This window comes from Neoarius graeffei, chromosome 13 (assembly GCF_027579695.1).
Source record: "Neoarius graeffei isolate fNeoGra1 chromosome 13, fNeoGra1.pri, whole genome shotgun sequence".
NCBI lineage: Eukaryota > Metazoa > Chordata > Actinopteri > Siluriformes > Ariidae > Neoarius > Neoarius graeffei.
The window spans coordinates 26137407-26157362 of record NC_083581.1 but is presented as its reverse complement, the minus strand read 5'-3'; the positions used below and the strand labels follow the sequence as shown (position 1 = coordinate 26157362).

Sequence of the window (19956 nt, the reverse complement as noted above, 5' to 3'; positions counted from 1 at the left end):
GAGCTCAGTTGCTGCAGTGGGGTCATGGCTCCAAGCTGGCCTGTCATCCGGGAGCCGCCCGAACCCTGGCTCTCATCCAGCAGTACTTTTGGTGGCCATCCATCAAGGAGGATGTCCAGTTCATGGCAGCCTGCGACACATGCTCCTGGAACAAGACAGCCAATCGACCCCCTGCCAGCTTACTAAGACCCCTTCCAACTCCGCATCGACCTTGGTCTCACATCGCCCTGGACTTCATCACAGGACTCCCCAACTCCGGTGGCAACACATGCATCCTCACTGTTATTGACCATTTTTCTAAGACCATCCATTTCATTCCTCTGCCCAAGCTCCCCTCAGCCAAAGAGACAGCAGAACTACTTGTCCACTATGTTTTCCACCTACATGGTTTGCCTACCAACATTGTTTCTGACCAGGGTCCTCAGTTCACTGCACAGTTCTGGAGAGCCTTCTGCAAACTCATCGGGGCCACCTGTAGTCTCTCCTCAGGCTTCCACCCACAGACCAATGGCCAGGCAGAACGGGCGAACCAGGCTTTGGAGGTTGCACTCAGGTGCATGGTGTCCAGGGATGCCAGTTCTTGGAGCAAGTACCTACCCTGGATCAAATATGCACATAACACTCTTCCTTCCTCTGCCACAGGTCCCTCTCCATTCCAGTGCTCACTAGGTTACCAACCACCACTGTTCCCCAGCCAAGAGGAGGAGGTCGCCGTACCATCAGCCCAGCTCTTTATACGCCACTGCAGGAGGACATGGGCATTGGCCCGGAGAAGACTCATTTGCTCCACACTCGCATCCAAGAGGCAGGCCGACAAACGTCACTCCAAGGCACCCACCTACCAAGTAGGTCAATGAGTTATGCTCTCCATGCGCCACCTGCCACTTAGGGCCATCTCTCGCAAGCTAGCACCCAGGTTCCTTGGACTCTTCCTCATCAAGAAGGTCCATGTTCTGTTAGACTGGCATTACCACTCACCATGCAATGTGTTCACTCTACCTTTCATGTATCTCAGCTTAAACCTCTGGTCTCAGTCCTTTGCCATTTTCATGTTTTTTTTTGTGCTACGTTTTTTGTCTCCAGTATTTTTGTCAGGACTATTTTTTTATGGTTTTTTTTCATGCTAGCATTTTTGTCTTTGCCTGCCTCATTTTTTTGTCTGGATTATTTTGCCAATTTTGTTCGTTTACTCTTTTTGACTTTAAATCATTTTTTATTCATTGAATTTTCTGGTGTGTGTTCTGCTTTTGGATCCAAACTCACCACATCTTGCCATTCCTAACTAAAGTAATGATGGATGTCATTTCTTTTTACTTAGTTGAGCGGTTCTTGACATAATATGGATTAGTACAATTGTGGTCTGTTTGTGGACTGTTTGACCTCAAACATATTAAGTTGTTAAGAAATTTGTCCACTAATGAACTTTTGATGAGGCACACCTGTTAATTTAAAAGCATTCCAGGTGACTACCTCATGAAGCTGGTTAAGATGATGCCAATAGTGTGCAAAGCGTCATCAAAGTAAACACTGGCTACTGCAAATATGAAACTATTTTGTTTAATACTTTTTTATTTACCACATAATTTTAAATATGTCCTATATGGGAAAAGCCATGGCCTAAAGGTTAGAGAAGCAGCTTTAGGACCAAAAGGTCACCGGTTTGATTTGCTGGACCAGCAGGAATGGCTGAAGTGCCCTTCAGCAAGGCACCTAACCCCAACTGCTCCCCAGGCTGCTCGGAGTATGTTGTACATTGCTCTGGATAGAACACCTGCTAAATTCCATCAGTGTAATGTAATGTTATTTTATAGTTTTGATGTCTTCAGTATTGTTCTACAATGCACAAAATAGTCAAAATACAGAAAAACCTATGAAAGAGTAGGGGTGTACAAACTTTTGACTGGTACAACATGCTAAAAGCATCATTTAAAATTTACTTAAGTGTTTTAGTCCCAGTATAATTAGTAGTGAAATGTGTGTGTGTAGATAGATAGATAGATAGATAGATAGATAGATAGATAGATAGATAGATAGATAGATAGATAGATATGTATGTATATTCATACACTTATGTACTATATTTATAACGTAATAAATGTGTCCACAAATTACATTCTTAAATATTCTTAACCACTTACAGTAATTTAACTTGCTCCAAAGCACTACTCAAAGGCTTTTAAGATATACAGTATTGCAATATATTTGAACTTAGACAAGTGCTTTTAAGTTGGAATTAAGCTAAGTTGTTCCAAATTAGTAATACATACAGTATGTATTAATACACTGAGTGTGAATTAAATTGTTTGTACCATTCATTATAATTAAAATAAAGTTTTCATTTACAAGAGAGAACCATAAAACCTGCTATTAAAAGAGCTGAAACCATTTTGTCAGTTCTCACTTTTTGGTCTTCGACGTAAACCTGTCAGCCAGTTTGTCCAGAGCGCGTGCATATTCACCCTCGATCTCACCACGTCTGCGTAGATAATCACTCAGATCTTGCAGTACCTGGGTTTTCTGCTCCAAATGACTATCAAACACACGGAGCTGCTCGGAGAGATTATTGCGAACCTCTGAGAGAGAGAGAGAGAGAGAGAGAGAGAGAGAGAGAGAAGGGGGGTGGAAGAAGAGAAAAAGCAAGAGAAATTTGTAATGCATCTAATTGTCTCTGTAAGCTAACTTAATTTTTGTGTGCAAGCCACTGTTAAACACCATCAGCTTGTGGAAGGATTACATGAGAAAAATATTGAATGCCTTGCAGTACTGAATACTGTCCTATAATTTCAAAACTGGCGGCACGGTGGTGTAGTGGTTAGCACTGTCGCCTCACAGCAAGAAGGTCCTGGGTTCGATCCCAGCGGCCGGCGAGAGCCTTTTTGTGTGGAGTTTGCATGCTCTCCCCATGTCTGTGTGGGTTTCCTCCGGGTGCTCCAGTTTCCCTCACAGTCCAAAGACATGCAGGTTAGGCTAATTGGTGGCTCTAAATTGACCGTAGGTGTGAGTGTGAATGGTTGTCTGTGTCTACGTGTTGGCCCTGTGATGACCTGGCGACTTGTCCAGGGTGTACCCCGCCTCTCGCCCATAGTCAGCTGGGATAGGCTCCAGCTTGCCTGCAACCCTGTAGGACAGGATAAAGCGGCTACAGATAATGGATGGATGAATGAATTTCAAAACTTTTGATCCAGAAACCATTACACAATTTCGACCCTTTAAATAGTTTCTCATTTTAGCTTAGATGTAAAGGCTAGATTCACCAGTAAGTAGAAGAAATGGCACTGAACTATACAGCATGCATAAAAAACCAAACCCAGTGGACTTGTATTAACATTTATCAAAGTGGTTTCTCAATTATTTTGGTCTGCATTTGCTATCTGTAGCAACAATACTTCTCTTTGTGCACTTTTTCTACCACAGCTCTTCAGGCCATATACTTTTTTGGCATAGTTCATTGGATTAGTCAACATACATGGTTCCTCTTTGCCAAATGACTTATTTTAACATGTCTTCCACTAAGCATTATCTGTAAGGAAGACGATGCAGAAGGTTAATCAAGTGTAATGTAGCGCTTTCTTACTTAAGTCAAGTCAACTTTATTGTCAAATATGCTACACAGCCCCGCCTAGCAGTATTGGCACCCCTTAATTTTATTCACAACTTTTGTAATATCTCCAGAAATAAATGGAAATGGACACAATTTGCAATACCAAGATCTTTTAATTGAAGGTCCAAAGGAACTGAAAAGTTGTTTTCGTTCAAAATAGGCATTTTAATTTCTAAGACAACAAAAAACAGAAATACAGCAGGTGCAGGAATATTGGCACCCCTCCTTAGTATTTGGTTGCACACCCTTTGGCAGCGATGACGGCCTCCAAACGTTTCCTGTAGCCATCAATGAGCTTCTTGCATTTGTCTTGTGGTATTTTCTCCCACTCTTCCTTCGCTATGTGCTCTAGGTCTTGGATATTTGAAGGATTCCTTCTGCCAATGGCAGATTTCAACTCCCCCCAAAGATTCTCAATTGGATTGAGGTCAGGACTCATTGCTGGCCATTTCAAAACAGTCCATTTTTTCTTTTCTAACCATTTTTGTGTGCTTTTAGATGTGTGTTCGGGGTCTTTGTCCTGCTGGAGTACCCAAGATCTTCGCCTCAAACCGAGCTTTCTTACACTGGGCAGGACATTTTGCTCCAAAATCTGTTGATAATCTTCAGATTTCATAATACCTATGACACGGGTAAGGCCTCCAGTCCCAGATGCAGCAAAGCAGCCCCACAGCATTATTGATCCTCCACCATGCTTGACTGTTGGTAGGGTGTTCTTTTCTTTGAATGCTTCATTGCAGCGCCTGTAAACATATTGCCTGTGAGAATTCCCAAAAAGCTCTACTTTTGTCTCATCTGTCCACAGGACATTTTCCCAGAAGGACTGTGGCTTGTCCAGGTTCTCTTTCGCAAACTCCAGATGCTCCTTTTTGTGTCTTTTTTTCAATAATGGGGTCTTCCTTGGCCTCCGCCCATGTAGCCCTGCTGTGTTGAGTGTGCGCCTTATGGTGCTTCTTGAAACAGTTACCCCAGACTGTTCCAGGTGGGCCTGCAGGTCCATAGATGTTAACTGAGGTGATTCTGCCACCAATCGCACCAACCTTCGATGACTTCTATCATTGATTTTTCTCTTACCCCCACGCCCAGGGAGGTTCTTGACAGTTCCATGCTTCAAATATTTCTTAATAACATTACGCACTGTTGACACAGAGATACCAAGCTCTTTGGAGATGGCTTTATATCCTTTGGAGCTCTTGTGTTTGTCAACAACTGCATTTCTTGTTTCTTCAGACAGCTCTTTTGTCTTCACCATTGTGAAAAAGGGACTGAGTGAAACAGTTGGTTTTTCAAAACACAAATCTCATCATTCATTGGCCATTTCATGTCACATGGGCACAGACAGGTCTTCACAGGTGATTTCCATTTGTAATTTACCATAGGTGAGTCAAATTAGGTTTAGTTAGGTTAGGTTTTAGGACTAACAGCAAAGGGTGCCAATACTAGTGATACAGCAAGATTTACCTTTTTCATTTTTTTTCCACTCTAATTGTTTTTTTTTTATTTTGTTGATACTTTGCTCTTTTATATTAACCACGAGCTATCTGTAGAAAAATTCTGCATCACTACATCACTTTTGTTCAGGAGATGCTTAACTTTAAGTACATAAACTTCAAGGGTGCCAATACTACTAGGCAGCACTGTACATGCTCGACATACAGCACAGATGAAATTTCAGTCCTCTCTGACCCACGGTGCAAACAGGCAATGCAATAAATAAAAATAGAACAATTGAAAAAAAAAACCAACAACAATATAAACAGTATAAACACTGTAGATAGGAACTAGACATAGACTAAACACTCAGACAAAATATAAACAGTATAAATAAGCAGTATAAACACTAGATAAAAACAAGACATAGACTAAACACTCAGACAATATAAACAGTGTAAACACTAGATAAGAACTACACACAGACTAAACACTCAAACAGACAATATAAACAGTATAAACACTCTAGATATGAACTAGACATAGACTAAACACTCATATATACACACACACACACACACACACACACACACACACACACACACACACACACACACACACACACATAAATTGGTTCAAATAACCAAACAGTCAAGGGCACTTGAGGTATAGCAGGTAAACATGAAACATGAAATAAGCAGAATGAACAAACTAGCAGCTGTTAAGATAAGGTAGTGCGGAATAGTGCAAATGAGCGAGGTAAAGTGAGATGTGCGGTCCCTTAGTTCAGTGTGTTAATGAACGATGAGGTGTGTGTGTGTGTGTGTGTGTGTGTGTGTGTGTGTGTGTGTGTGTGTTGGGGGGAAACTGTGAGGATGACATGTCAGATGCTGAAGGGGTGTGTGTGAGCAGAATCTGTGGCAGGGGGGCAGAGGGGGGAGGAGGGGCAGAACAGGGAGGGAGTTGAACCTCCTGACCGCCTGGTGAAAGAAACTGTTGTTGAGTCTGCTGGTTTTGGCCTGGAGACTCCGCAGTCTCCTCCCCGACGGCAGCAGACTGAAGAGGCTGTGAGATGGGTGGGTGGGGTCACCTGCAATCCTGATGGCTTTGCGGGTGAGGCGGGAGTTATAAATATCCATTAGAGAAGGGAGAGAGACACCAATGATCCTCTCAGCTGCTCTCACGATGCGCTGCAGAGACTTGCAGCAGGACACGGTGCAGGCGCCGTACCACACGGTGATGCAGCTGGTCAGAATGTTCTCGATGGTGCCTCTGTAGAAAGTGTGCATGATGGGGGCCAGGGCTCTTGCTCTCCTCAGTTCGCGGAGGAAGTACAGACGCTGTTGGGCTTTTTTGGCCAGTGATGCGGTGTTGTTGCTCCAGGGCAGGTCTTCAGAGATGTGCACACCCAGAAACTTGGTGCTGCTCACCCTCTCCACTGCAGCACCGTCGATAGATAGTGGAGCATGCTGGGTGTGCTCTCTCCTGAAGTCCACAACAATCTCCTTTGTCTTCTCCACGTTCAGACGGAGATTGTTGTCCTTGCACCACATGGCCAAGCGGCTCACCTCACTCCTGTAGATTGTCTCATCACCATTGTTGATGAGACCCACTACAGTCGTGTCATCCGCAAACTTAATGAAGAGATTTGAGCTGGATGTTGGTGTGCAGTCGTGGGTCAGCAGAGTGAAGAGGAGGGGGCTTAGCACACATCCTTGGGGGGCCCCCGTGTTCAATGTGATGGTGCTGGAGGAGTTGCTGCCGACCCATACAGTCTGTGGTCTCCCCGTCAGGAAGTCCAGCAGCCAGTTGCACAGGGAGGTGTTGAGTCCCAGCTGGTCCAGTTTATGAATGAGCTGCTGAGGAATGATTGTGTTGAATGCTGAGCTAAAGTCTATGAACAGCATTCTGACATACGAGTCTTTTGTCTCCAGGTGGGTGAGGGCTGAGTGGAGGGCAGTGGAGATGGCGTCATCAGTCGAACGGTTGGACTGATATGCAAACTGGAAAGGATCCAGGGCGGGGGGGAGGGCAGACTTGATATGCCTCATGACTAGCCACTCGAAGCACTTCATGAGGATGGGAGTGAGTGCGACAGGGTGGTAGTCATTGAAGCAGGAGGGAGACGGCTTCTTCAGGACCGGGATGATGGTGGTGGTTTTGAGGCACGTGGGGACAACAGCCTGGCTCAACGAGATGTTGAAGATGTCTGTAAAGACATCTGTGAGCTCCTCGGCACAGTATCTCACGACACGACCAGGAATGTTATCAGGACCCGGGGCTTTTCGTGCATTTGTCGTCCTGAGAGCTCTCCTCACGCTGTCTGGGGACAGCATCAACACCTGGTCGCCTATGATTTATAGTAATTGGATCTGTCACAGTGGTGTATAATATTGTCAACAAAAAGCCAGTGTGGCTGCAGATTTTTATTCCAATCAGGCAGAAGTTGCACCTAATAGTTGTTTGAGGACCAAGATTAGCTTATTAAACAGCTGGAAGCTTGGTTGGAATGAAAAAGTCATACCCAGCCATACTGGCCCATTGTGGATAAAAATGGACACTGCAAATATACATGAAGTTCAGACTATACTGATTATTTTAATCCTAACTGATGTAGTGAGCAGCTTCTCATTTCTTAAACAAACATGTCAGAAGACATATCCCATGGTCATGGAAAAGCTGTCACTGTGTTTCAGAAGGTCAAATTATTGACCTGCATCAAGCAGAGAAAACAACTAAGGAGACTGCTGAAATTACTGGAACTGAGCCAAGTTGGAACTGTCCACAAGCATTATTACAGTAATATTTGGAAGGATAGTGGTGAACAGTCAACTTCACGTCAAAAATCTTGACAGACCGTGATTGTAGATCATTTAAATATTTGGTGAAGTCAAACTCATGGCTATATTTAATAGTGAAAGTAAAAGCATTTCCACACACACACACAGCGTGACGAGAACTCATAGGGTTGGGACTAAACAGCTGTATGGCCATAAGAAAACCACCTGTTAGCAAGAATAATAGGAAGAAAAGGCTTCAGCTGGCTAGGGAGCATAAAGATTGGACTCTGGAGCAATGGAAAAATGTCATGTGGTCTGATGAGTCCAGATTGACCCTAATCCAGAGTAATGGGCACATCAGAGTAAGAAGGGAAGCTCATGAAGTGATGCACCCATCATAAATAGTGGCCGATGTACAAGCCTCTGGAGGCAGCGCTATGATCTGGGTTAGCTTCAGTTGGTCAGGTCGAGGTTCAGCAACATTGTGGGACAATTAAATCAAGTCAGCTAACTACCTGAATGAACTGAATGATCAGGTTATCACATCAATGGAGTTTTCTTCCCTGATAGCATGGGCTTAAAATTAGGGAAGTCTTTACACAGTAGTTCAACTCTTCCATCATCAAGACTTCCATCATCACTGCACTGCGGAAGTGGGGGTCAACCCCCCCAACCCAGTCACCAAGCCCATGGTATTCCCCTTTATGCTTCTGTGTCTTCTCCCCTCAGGTGAGTGATCCCTGCACCACCAGTGTAGAGGTGAAGTCTGGGCCGCTGGCATTGCTGGGAGCCTGTACAGTTCCAGGACCAGTGCCATGCAATGGAGGTGGGGGCAGTGGTCCAGATCCCTGACACACCAGAGACTGCCCTTGATTGGGCCAGAGCATATCACATACCACTGAGTATCCAAGGGCACACCTATCACGCGTTGGTGGATTCAGGCTGTAATCAAACCTCCATCCACCAAAGCTTGATTCAAGGTGAAGCATTGGGGACAGCACATTTGGTGAAGGTACTGTCTGTGCACAGGGATGTTCATGAATACCCACTGGTGTCTGTTTGCATCAAATTTCAGAGAACAAAACATAGTGTGGAGGCAAGGTGGTGGTTAGCCCACACCTCACCCACCCACAAATTAAGGGAACAGATTGGCTGGGATTTAAGTGTTTAATGGAGCATGTAGTGGTGGGTGGGTCCTGCAGTAGCATGTTATGGGGGGATCCCAGTGTACTGTTGTCTGGGGAAGCCATCTCAGAGCCTTCCACATCAGCCCTACATCATAGCAACACGGAGAGGGGGGAATGCCCCTCCGCACCCCTTTCTTTGGAGAATTCCCTCAAGGATTTCCCTTTAGAGCAAGCACAAGATGAGACTGCATCATGCTTTTGACCAAGTGAGAGTAATTGATGGTCAAACCCTCCAGCCAAACATTGCACTCAGCTGCCCATACTTTGCAGGAGTTAAGAATAGAGTATACCAAGTGACACAGGACACTCAGACCAGTGAAAAAATGATTCCTTTGTTAGTCCCACAGAGCCATAGGGAACTCATATTCCATGTGGCTCATTATAACCCTATGGTTGAATATCTAGGTCAAGATAAAACATTAGCCTGACTCATGGCTTGTTTCTACTGGCCTGGGATTCGTGGAGATGTCTGTAGGTGATGTGAATCCAGCAGCCACACCAAAGGTGCCATTGTGCCCTCTTCCCCTAATGGAAACCCCCTTCAAAAGAACTGAGATGGATCTTATTGGGCCATTAGATTGGTCTGCATGAGATCTGCACTTTATTTTAGTCCTGGTGTACTATGCCAGCCTTTCTCAACCAGGGTGCTGTCAAAAAAATTATATATTCTAACACTGAAATAAATAAAATGAATTAAAATTCCAAAAAACAATAGTTACACTAATGCAGATCATCGCCGCCTCATGCATCATCAAAATTTGTCTCACGGCCCCCTTTCCCATGTCACAATGTCACTGCCGGGGTCAGTGTATGGTCAGCGTAACTGCGTATATTTTATATGGGGGTGCCTTGAGAATTTCATACTTCTGAAGGGTGCCATGACTGAAAAAAGGTTGAGAAATGCTGTACTATGCAATGTGATACCCAGAAGCAGTACCACTGTGTAACATTTCTGCATGCAATGTCATGGAGGCACTGTTTAAAATTATCTCCTGAATCGGGATTCCAAAAGAAATCCTAACTGATCAGGGTACTACATTTATGTCATGCACCCTTTGCAAACTGTACGAGTTACTGGGGATTAACTCCATCTGCACAAACGTTCATCACCCACAGACAGACAGTTTGTTCAAGTGGTTTAACCAAACCTTGAAAAACTTAATTTGTAAGTTTGTGAGCAAAGACACACGTAACTGGGATAAATGGCTTGAACCCCTGTTATTTGCAGTAGGAGAGGTTCAAGAAGTGTCCATGGGGGTTTTCATCTGTTTGAATTATTATATGGGTATTGACCTCATGGCATCCTAAACATCATGTAGGAAAATTGGGAGGAGCGACCATCAAGCAATAAAAGCAAAATTCAATACATTCTCGACCTGCACACAAAACTCCACACACGCGGTCATCTGGCATGTCACTGCATAGCCAGCCTTGGGACAATTGCAGTAGTGGTTTCCAGTAACCTTCTACTGGATTATTATAGAGGTTTTCTCCTCTCAACCATTCATGCCTTTGGGAATTCACACTGGGAGATCAATTGCTCGTATTATTACCCACATCAACCTCTAAATTACTCGTTAAGTGGCAAGGGCCCTTCAAGGTTACATGGCAAATTGGGGATATAGACTATGAGGTGAAGTGGATGGATAGGGGCGGGGAACAGCAGATATACCACCTCAACCTGCTTAAACTATGGAATGAGGAGGTCCCTGTAGCATTAGTAGCTCTGGAGAGGGCGGAGCTGGAACCGGAAGTAAAAACAAAAATAGCCACCCAGCCCTGTAGAGACCACCTCTCACCATCCCAAACTGTGGAGGTTGCCAGGTTGCAAGCAGAGTTTTCTGATGTGTTCTTGCCCCTTCCTGGTCACACTCACCTCATTGAGACACCCCCAGGGGTGGTGGTGCAGAGCCGCACATACCACTTACCTGAACACACAAAAAAAGTGGTTCGTGATGAACTCAAAGAGTCACCCTTTCACCCTCTGCTCAGACCATGCCCCACTTCAATGGCTCCACCACATGAAGGATGCCAACACGAGGATCACCCATTGGTATCTAGCCCTCTGAGTTTGAGGTGGTCCACAGGCCAGGGGCGCAAATGGTGGTAGTGGACTCTCTTTCCTATCCGGGGGGGTGTAGTTGGCCACAGACTGGACGGCTCCCCAACCTGAGTCAGGCAGTGGGGGGGTGGCATCGGGGACATGGTCAAGCTCCAGTTTGTGAATGGAGAGCGAGGCCAATGAAAGAGAGTGGCAAAATGATCATACCTGTGTCTAATTGATTGTGTGTGTGTGTGTGTGTGTGTGTGTGTGTGTGTGTGTGTGTGTGTGTGTGTGTGTTCCAGTGATGGTCAAGGGTTGATAAGGGGAGAGAGAGCTGAGAGAAGGCAGTTGTCCCAACTGAGAGCGCGTGCATGTGTCCAATGCCAGTAAAGCTGGAAAGCTGCTCTGTTTAAAGCTGAAAAGCTTAAAAATAAAGAAAATATGCTACCCCAAACCCACCTATCCTGTGCTTCAGTGTTCCACACCCCAGGGATCACTACATTTACAAACACATAGCTGTTAGCTATGCTTATATTCCATACTTTTTTCTTTTCCCCAAAGTGACTTGTGCCTGTACAAATCTGAAGGGTTATACATCAAAATGGTAAAGTGAAAATGCCAACTGTTATTTAACTCAGCTTGAGATTTTCAACCAGTCACCCAGATAAGCAGTCAGCCCAGAATTATTGGTACCTTTCATTAAAGCGAGCAAAGCTGAATGTCTAAAATAAATAACAGTTGTAGGAAGCACACTTATGAGGATTACTACTTTTTTTCGACAAACTACAGTATTTCTCTTTTGGTTAACTTAAATAGTACATTTAAAAAATAATCTAAATGACTGGCACCATTACAGCTAATATTTGTTAAAGCCTCCCTTAGTGAGAACAATTCTGAACCTCTTGTTAAAATGGGACACTTGCAGTGGGGTCCTAAATCAGTCTATGGAGCTCCCTTATACGGTTCATTTATTTATTTATTTATTTATTTTAGTTTATGTGGAATTTGATTTCAACCATCTGGTTTGCAATAGGGTTGAAGTTCTTTTGCAAAACAGTATATTGGGTTCCTCTAACCATTTCCATATTGGTTTAAATGTGAATATTGTTAAGAATGTAAAATATTTTGCATTTGTTGAATTGTTGAAGTCCCTGCATAATTTCTTCTGTGTTATTTTATAGTGTTAATGTCATTATTGATTATTATTCTCAAATCGAAGTAGACTGAAATAGTATTTTTTAAAAAGTCTGTGAATAGGGGTATCCAAAATTAGTTATATCATTAAATAATAGTCATAAATCATGAAAATTATGCTTCGGATTGCCAAGTTATACTCTGAGGAAAAAAAAACAAGAACAGTATTATAGGGGGAAAAAAAATCCTTATTTTAATGACTGCTGTTTGTATTTATTTATTTTCCACAATCATTCCCCTAAGGTTCCAATAATTCTGAAGTTAAATGTATGGTTCAAACAGCTATTTCTTTAGAATTATCAAGTGAAATGTCTTTGCACTACACACTGACTGCTTTCACTAAGCATCCTTTACTGCAAAGGTCTGGATTTGTTCTCTGCTGTGTAGAAATGAAATAAATTACATTATTATTATTATTATTATTATTATTAAATTTCTTTTTTAAGGATATTTAACTTCTGTCTTACCTTTAAGCTGTGTGTCATAATCAGCGCTTCCAACTCTTCTCAGTTTGACATTGTAGGATGACATTGTAGCTCTGACTGGATGGAACTCTGCTTTGAACACAAAACCAATGAAATATCATCAGAAAATAGTCACATGTCGACGTGCATGCAGTCTGTCTGATCATAGGTGAACATTATTATGGCCTTTGTACATACTGGACACTACTGAATGACAGCCAGCAGAATCATCCAATAGACACTCAGACATGGGTTTGTGCAGTTAGATTAGATTAGATAAAACTTTATTGATCCCTTTGGGCGGGTTCCCTCAGGGAAATTAAGAAAATATCCATGTTATATAGTTAAACACACCATGTCTTCATAAGAAGAGCAGAAAAGTAAAAAAAAAAAAAAAAAAAGTGAAAAAAAAAAGAGATTAAAAGAGCTAAAACTACAGAGCTACTGGAGAGGCAGCCGTCTCACACAGCGCCCATACACAGTTACTTGCAATGAAAATGATCCACACTGTCTTATCATAGGTATAAATGATCACACAACCCAAATAGCAGCCAACTCAACATATGATCCTGTTTCTGTCATTCAAAGCTGCCCCAGATGCACTATACTGTAAAATATGTATCATATTTCAGAGGAACTAAGCATAACATGCAAAAGTAGCAATGATCTTATGCATGTGTGGGAGTGTACAACCCCAATTCCAAAAAAGTTTGAAAGCTGTGTAAATTGTAAATGAAAACAGAATGCGATAATTTGCAAATCATGGAAACCCTATATTTCATTGAAAATAGTACAAAGACAACATATCAAAAGTTGAAACTCATTTCATCTCATTATCTCTAGCCGCTTTATCCTGTTCTACTGGGTCGCAGGCAAGCTGGAGCCTATCCCAGCTGACTACGGGCGAAAGGCGGGGTACACCCTGGACAAGTCGCCAGGTCATCAAAAGTTGAAACTGAGAAATATATATATTTTTTAAAATATATGCTCATTTTCAATTTAATGTCAGCAACATATTTCAAAAAAAGTTGAAACAGGGGCATGTTTACCACTGTGTTGCATCACCTCTACATTTAATAACACTCTGTAAATGTTTGGGAACTGAGGAGACCAATTACTGTAGTTTTGAAAGAGCAATGTTGTCCCATTTTTGCCTGATATACAAGTTCAGTTGCTCAACAGTTCGGGGTCTCCTTTGTTGTATTTTGCACTTCATAATGTGCCAAATGTTTTAAATGGGAGACAGGTCTGGACTGCAGGCAGGCCAGTTTAGCACCTGGACTCTTTTAATATGGAGCCATGCAGTTTTAATATGTACAGAAAGCAGGTTGGCATTGTCTTGCTGAAAGAAGGAAGGCCTTCCCTGAAAAAATTTTTGTCTGGATGGCAGCATATTGCTCTGAAACGGGTATATATCATTCAGCATTAATGATGCCTTCCCAGCTGTACAAGCTACTTATGTCATGCGCACTAATGCACTCTCATACCATCACAGATGCTGGCTTTTGAACTGTACACTGATAACAAACCAGATGGTCCCTCTCCTTTTTAGCCTGAAGGATGTGGTGACCATGATTTCTAAAAATAATTTCTAATTTTGATTTGTCAGACTTCGGGACAATTTTCCCCTTTGCCTCAGCCCATCGTAAAAGAGCTTGGACCCAGAGAAGGTGGTGGTGTTTCTGGATATTGTTTATATCTGGTTTTAACTTGCATTTGTGGATGCAGTAATGAACTGTTTTCACAAATGATGGTTTTCTGAAGTGTTCCTGAGCCCATACAGTGATTTCCACTACAGACATGGGTCTGCTTTTAATGCAGTGTCACCTGAGGGCCTGAAGATCACAGGCAGCCTTGACTCTTGCATACAGAGATTTCTCCAGATTTTCTAAATCTTTTAATGATATTATGTACCATAGATGATGTGAGCCCCAAATTCTTTGCAATTTTACATTGAGGAACGTTACTCTTAAACTGTTGCACTGTTTGCCCACGCAGTCTTTCACAGAGCGGTGAACCCCTCCCCATCTTTACTTCTGAGAGACTGAGCCTCTCTGGGATGCTCTTTTTATGCCCAATTATGTTACTGACCCGTTACCAATTAACCAAAGGTTAGCATTACACAACTTTTTCAGTCTTTTGTTGCCCCGTCCCAGCTTTTCTGAAACGTGTTGCTGACATCAAATTTAAAATGAACATATATTTTTAAAAAAAAATCTCAGTTTCAACATTTGATATGTTGCCTTTTTACTATTTTCAATGAAATATAGGGTTTCCATGATTTGCAAATCCTGACATTCTGTTTTTATTTATGTTTTACACAGTGTCCCAACTTTTTTGAAATTGGGGTTGTATTTGCAACACTGTGGAGGTGATGTTCATGTTCAGCAAAGATAACCACTTATTCTAGTCTACTGAAAACAATATTTGTTACCATTAGTGTTAGTACATGCACTGAGTACAACCATTTTGAAAACAAAGTCTTGTACATCATATAGCCTATATAAATCTAGCACTAAACATATAGCTGTTGAAAATAATGCTTAAAGTCATGGTTATACATCAGTTTATATATTGCATTAACTTATATTACAGGCATTTAGCAGACGCTCTTATGCAGAGCGACATACAACATACCCAGAACAGCCCTGGAAGCAGTTGGGGGTTAGGTGCCTATATATATAATACAATCAATCACATTAAACTATATTTCTAATGGAGAATATGTCGTCATATAGTCTAATCCAACAGCCTAAATATATTCATTTAAGCATTAATCATACTACTTACATATATACTATACTATACTCCATATACTGTATGAGTGAAAGTGGAAAGCCCAATCACTACTAGTGTGTCTAAAAATGGAAGAAAAGAGACCTCAGGTATATCAGCGTGGATAAAAAGCATGTGCATGCAGTAACTTGTAGCTACCAGCTTCAGTCTAGAGCGAACTGCTGTGACCGTGCATGCCGGGGTGAAGCTGCAAAACAGTTCACTTGCACTTCACATGGTGGCTGATGCACCAGGCCAAAGAAAAAGGGAAGAAAGTATGCTTCCTGTGTTAGGAGCAACAAAAACATGAGCAAATCATACCCCAGCAACTTACTCTCACCATTACTCACCCCTCCTCTCTCTCTCTCTCTCTCTCTGAGCTTAAAGAAGAAAACTTCCTCTTTTCCCATAAATGAAATGAGCAAACTAAAATATAACTCATTCATACTGTATCACTGATAGATACTGATTATAAAATGGGCTGAATATCAACTTCAGCAAGATATTGTTCTTATTTCATTTATTTCTTGCACTAAAGTGTCTGTCGGTTTGAATTTGTCTGGTCAAAATGTCATTTTTGGATTACTACTACTACTACTAATAATACATGCTGATTCATGATCCACTCAAGCTTCTAATACTAACAAAAAATGCCTATCTGTAACCCATCCCAATACAGTACAAGTACAGAAAGCCCACACGTTGTTCCTTTGTAGGACAGATATTTTTGTTGAAGACTTACCCAACACTTATTCTCGGCACCTCTCACATTGGCCTTCACAGAAACCTTCAAACACGTAACAAGATGTGCTGTCTCCCTTGCGTTAATATATAGCCTTGTTGTAGTCCAAGCACACTAGAGATCTCTTGCTCTCACACATGTGTCATGAGCCGGGATAGTGCCCTCATATCAACTCACTCAGACTGAGAAAGAGAGACAACAGATTTTTGAGTTCCTCCTCTGCTCTTGTTGCTGCCCACTCATTTTCTTTCTCTCTCTCTCTCTCACACACACACACACACACACACATGAAGGTTCTTCAAAACTAAGTGTGTATACTTGAGCAACTTTAGCACCCTCTACTCATCCACTGTAGTCACATTTAATCTTTCTTGGCTTTACTGGAGCATGCTATGACTTGTCATTGAAAATGCTGGAGGGAAATCGTGGATGTCTAAGTGAGGATGGAAATTAATTGGAAGCAATTCAACAATTACAGCAACAGAACCTAATACTGATGACTTATTCACTGCTGCTAGCATCATTTTTATGTACTTATTTATATTTATAATGTATGTTCTCATAGACTATGTGTACACAAAGAATGATTTTATATACAATGTATTCACATGCATTGTATATAAATGCTCTTGCTCTGGTTACTCCCTGCATGGAGCTGCACACATTCTCCCTGTGTCTGCATGGGTTTTACGACAGGTTCTCTGGTTTCCTCCAACCTAGTAGGTCAGTGGCTACCAGTAGGCCAATTGCTAATAGGTCGATTGGCTACTATGATCCCGAGAAGTGAATGTGTGTGGACTGGAATCTCATTCAGGGTTATTCCTGCCAACTGGCACTCAGACTCTGCCCAGGAGAAAGCAGATTCTGAAGATGACTGAATTATATGCATTGACCACCAACTTCATTTGGCTGATACAAATCAAATGCTTCACATCAAACATCAGAATGGTTCTTGGTGCCAGATTGGCTCTAGGAAACATCTGATATCCTTGAATTTTCACATATAACTGTCTCTAGAGATGATCCAGAATAGTCCGACTTCTAGTGAGCACCTTGATGCGTTGATCAGAAAGATCAGAAGAGAAGCTGATATCACTAATATATTTTATAATCGAGCGGCCAACTAGGGCCTTTCTGTGTGGAGTTTGCATGTTCTCCCCGTGTCCACGTGGGTTTCCTCCGGGTGCTCCGGTTTCCCCAACAGTCCAAAGACATGCAGGTTAGGTTAACTGGTGACTCTAAATTGACCGTAGGTGTGAATGTGAGTGTGAATGGTTGTTTGTTTATGTGTCAGCCCTGTGATGACCTGGCGACTTGTCCAGAGTGTACCCCGCCTTTCGCCCGTAGTCAGCTGGGATAGGCTCCAGCTTGCCTGCGACCCTGTAGAACAGGATAAAGCGGCTACAGATAATGAGATGAGATGAATATATATATAGTAGCACTTTGTTGTCCACAACATCCTGTTTCTCTGGAAACTTTGTATACTATGATAAACCTTTCACCACATCCACCTACAGTATGTTATGACATTATAATTACTTGTTCCTTTATCTGATAAACTTACTTACTAGTTGCACTTTCTAAACAGCGCCACTGTGTTATTCCCCCATACACTCCTTGTTAGTAGAAAGGGATTTTAAAAAGATCAGTGGCACTGCTGGGTTGAAAACAGTCCACCAAGTATTGATGAAAAGTTCACACCACAAACTGTGCATGGAAAAAATGAACTATGGTCTTTAAAGTAGTACTGCACACTTAAATGTGTTTTTAAGCTATAAATATCTCATATCATCTCTAGCCGCTTTATCCTTCTACAGGGTCGCAGGCAAGCTGGAGCCTATCCCAGCTGACTACGGGCGAAAGGCGGGGTACACCCTGGACAAGTCGCCAGGTCATCACAGGGCTGACACATAGACACAGACAACCATTCACACTCACATTCACACCTACGCTCAATTTAGAGTCACCAGTTAACCTAACCTGCATGTCTTTGGACTGTGGGGGAAACCGGAGCACCCGGAGGAAACCCACGCGGACACGGGGAGAACATGCAAACTCCACACAGAAAGGCCCTCGCCGGCCCCGGGGCTCGAACCCAGGACCTTCTTGCTGTGAGGCGACAGCGCTAACCACTACACCACCGTGCCGCCCAGCTATAAATATATGATATGATTATACTGTGATAAAACACATCAATGCTGGTGAGATCATTGACAAAATTTCCTTTTATTAAAATAAAAATAAGCATTTTATGGTTTGAAAATGGCTCAAAGCACCATCTATTTGTTTAAAGGTGCTATGGAATGCATTTATTCAATGTTTTAAAATCTTCTCTAAATGTTTAAATACAAGCTACGTGACTTTGGTCAAGGTGAAAAATGTCCAGGTGTGGTTTTACACTCCCATTTACAACCCTATGATTTGGCCCTAGAATGAAACAAGAGTGTTTTGTTTTGGTGGACTCGTATGTCGATAAGCTCTGCTCTGATTGGCTGGTTTGCAGCTAGTGTGCATTACTAGGCCATGATCATCCATAGTGGTCATGTCCACAGGCTGCAGTGTGCGCTGGGAAATACAGTCCGGAAATACAACCTAGAAGTGCCACTCGGAAGCATCATCTAGTGTCGATATGACATTTCTTTGAATGGGACACATGCAGGAAAATAAATTGGTCCCTCGTGTGCATATGCTAGGTTGTCATACTATGTTACTAGCTAACATCACCCATACTAGCTACTTACTTTTGATCTTGACAAAAAGACAAAGTAAATTAAAGTTGTTAGCTAACTATGAACCTTTCAATTTAAGATGATCTTGCTTCAACCATTAAAAAGTGGATAAAATTAGACACCATTGCGAGCTACTTTTTTGGATACTTTATTAATCCCCAAGGGGAACTTAGGCTCTACTTTCACCCACCTGAAGCAGTGAAAAACACACACACACACACACACACACACACACACACACACACACACACACACACACACACACACACACACTGCCCAGAGCAGACTTAAATATTGATAAGTCTGGACTATTATGAAACACTCTAGAATTTTCACATATGCAGGATCTGCATTTGAAAAAGGAGACAATATTGTTTGAGTTTCACAGTATGTCAGTTCCATGTACCGAACTCTCCTTTTTCAATGCAGATTAACAGCTTTCCAATTTATGGCACCATTAATCATACTGAACCTAGTAAGAATGATGATGACATAGAGTCAACCATTCGGTCCTTTGGAACTTACACTTTAACTGAATGTCAACAAGGTGCATCAACAAGGTGGGTGCATCTAAAAAGTGGCCAGTAAGTGGACACAGTGCACAAAACAACACTTCTATTTCAGTGTCATTAACAGTGTTCTAACAATGGATCACAGGCGATTGCTCTAAGACAACGAGGGAGGCTCAGCCTCCTCTAAAAATGACGAACATCGTGTAGGATGAATTGCGCTAGGCTTATGTTATAGCCGACCTTATAACATTGCTATTTCAGATCCAGAATCATAGAAATATATGTGCTCAACGCAACTACAGGGCGAAATCATTCCGTTATAACTTTCCCCAGTTCGCCAAATGTGTGCGTGAGTTTTTCCCCCTCGTGACAGCGCGATGCAGCCCAGCCTCAGTGGACTTCAATGCCATTTGGGAGCTATGCGCTTTTCAATCTCAAAATGCAAGACGGTTATTGGACAAATACTGTGAAAACGCCCGCCCACAGACTCCCAGCCT

At 42.3% G+C, this 19956-nt stretch overlaps 1 protein-coding gene across 2 annotated transcripts in view; it reads right to left on the bottom strand.

The window, feature by feature from the left end:
• arhgap4a (Rho GTPase activating protein 4a) overlaps window positions 1-16489 on the bottom strand; it is a 48278-nt gene extending 31789 nt beyond the window's left edge. The window contains exons 1-3 of one of the 2 annotated variants that reach the window (XM_060937415.1): window positions 16219-16489; window positions 12705-12794; window positions 2402-2573 (exon numbers count right to left, since the gene is read on the bottom strand). In XM_060937415.1, coding sequence (XP_060793398.1) covers window positions 2402-2573; window positions 12705-12768 — 236 coding nt within the window. In that variant the 5' untranslated portion in view covers window positions 12769-12794; window positions 16219-16489. The remainder of the gene's footprint in view (window positions 1-2401; window positions 2574-12704; window positions 12795-16218) is intronic. The other variant, XM_060937414.1, reaches the window with a different exon arrangement.
• Window positions 16490-19956: the final 3467 nt, after the last annotated feature.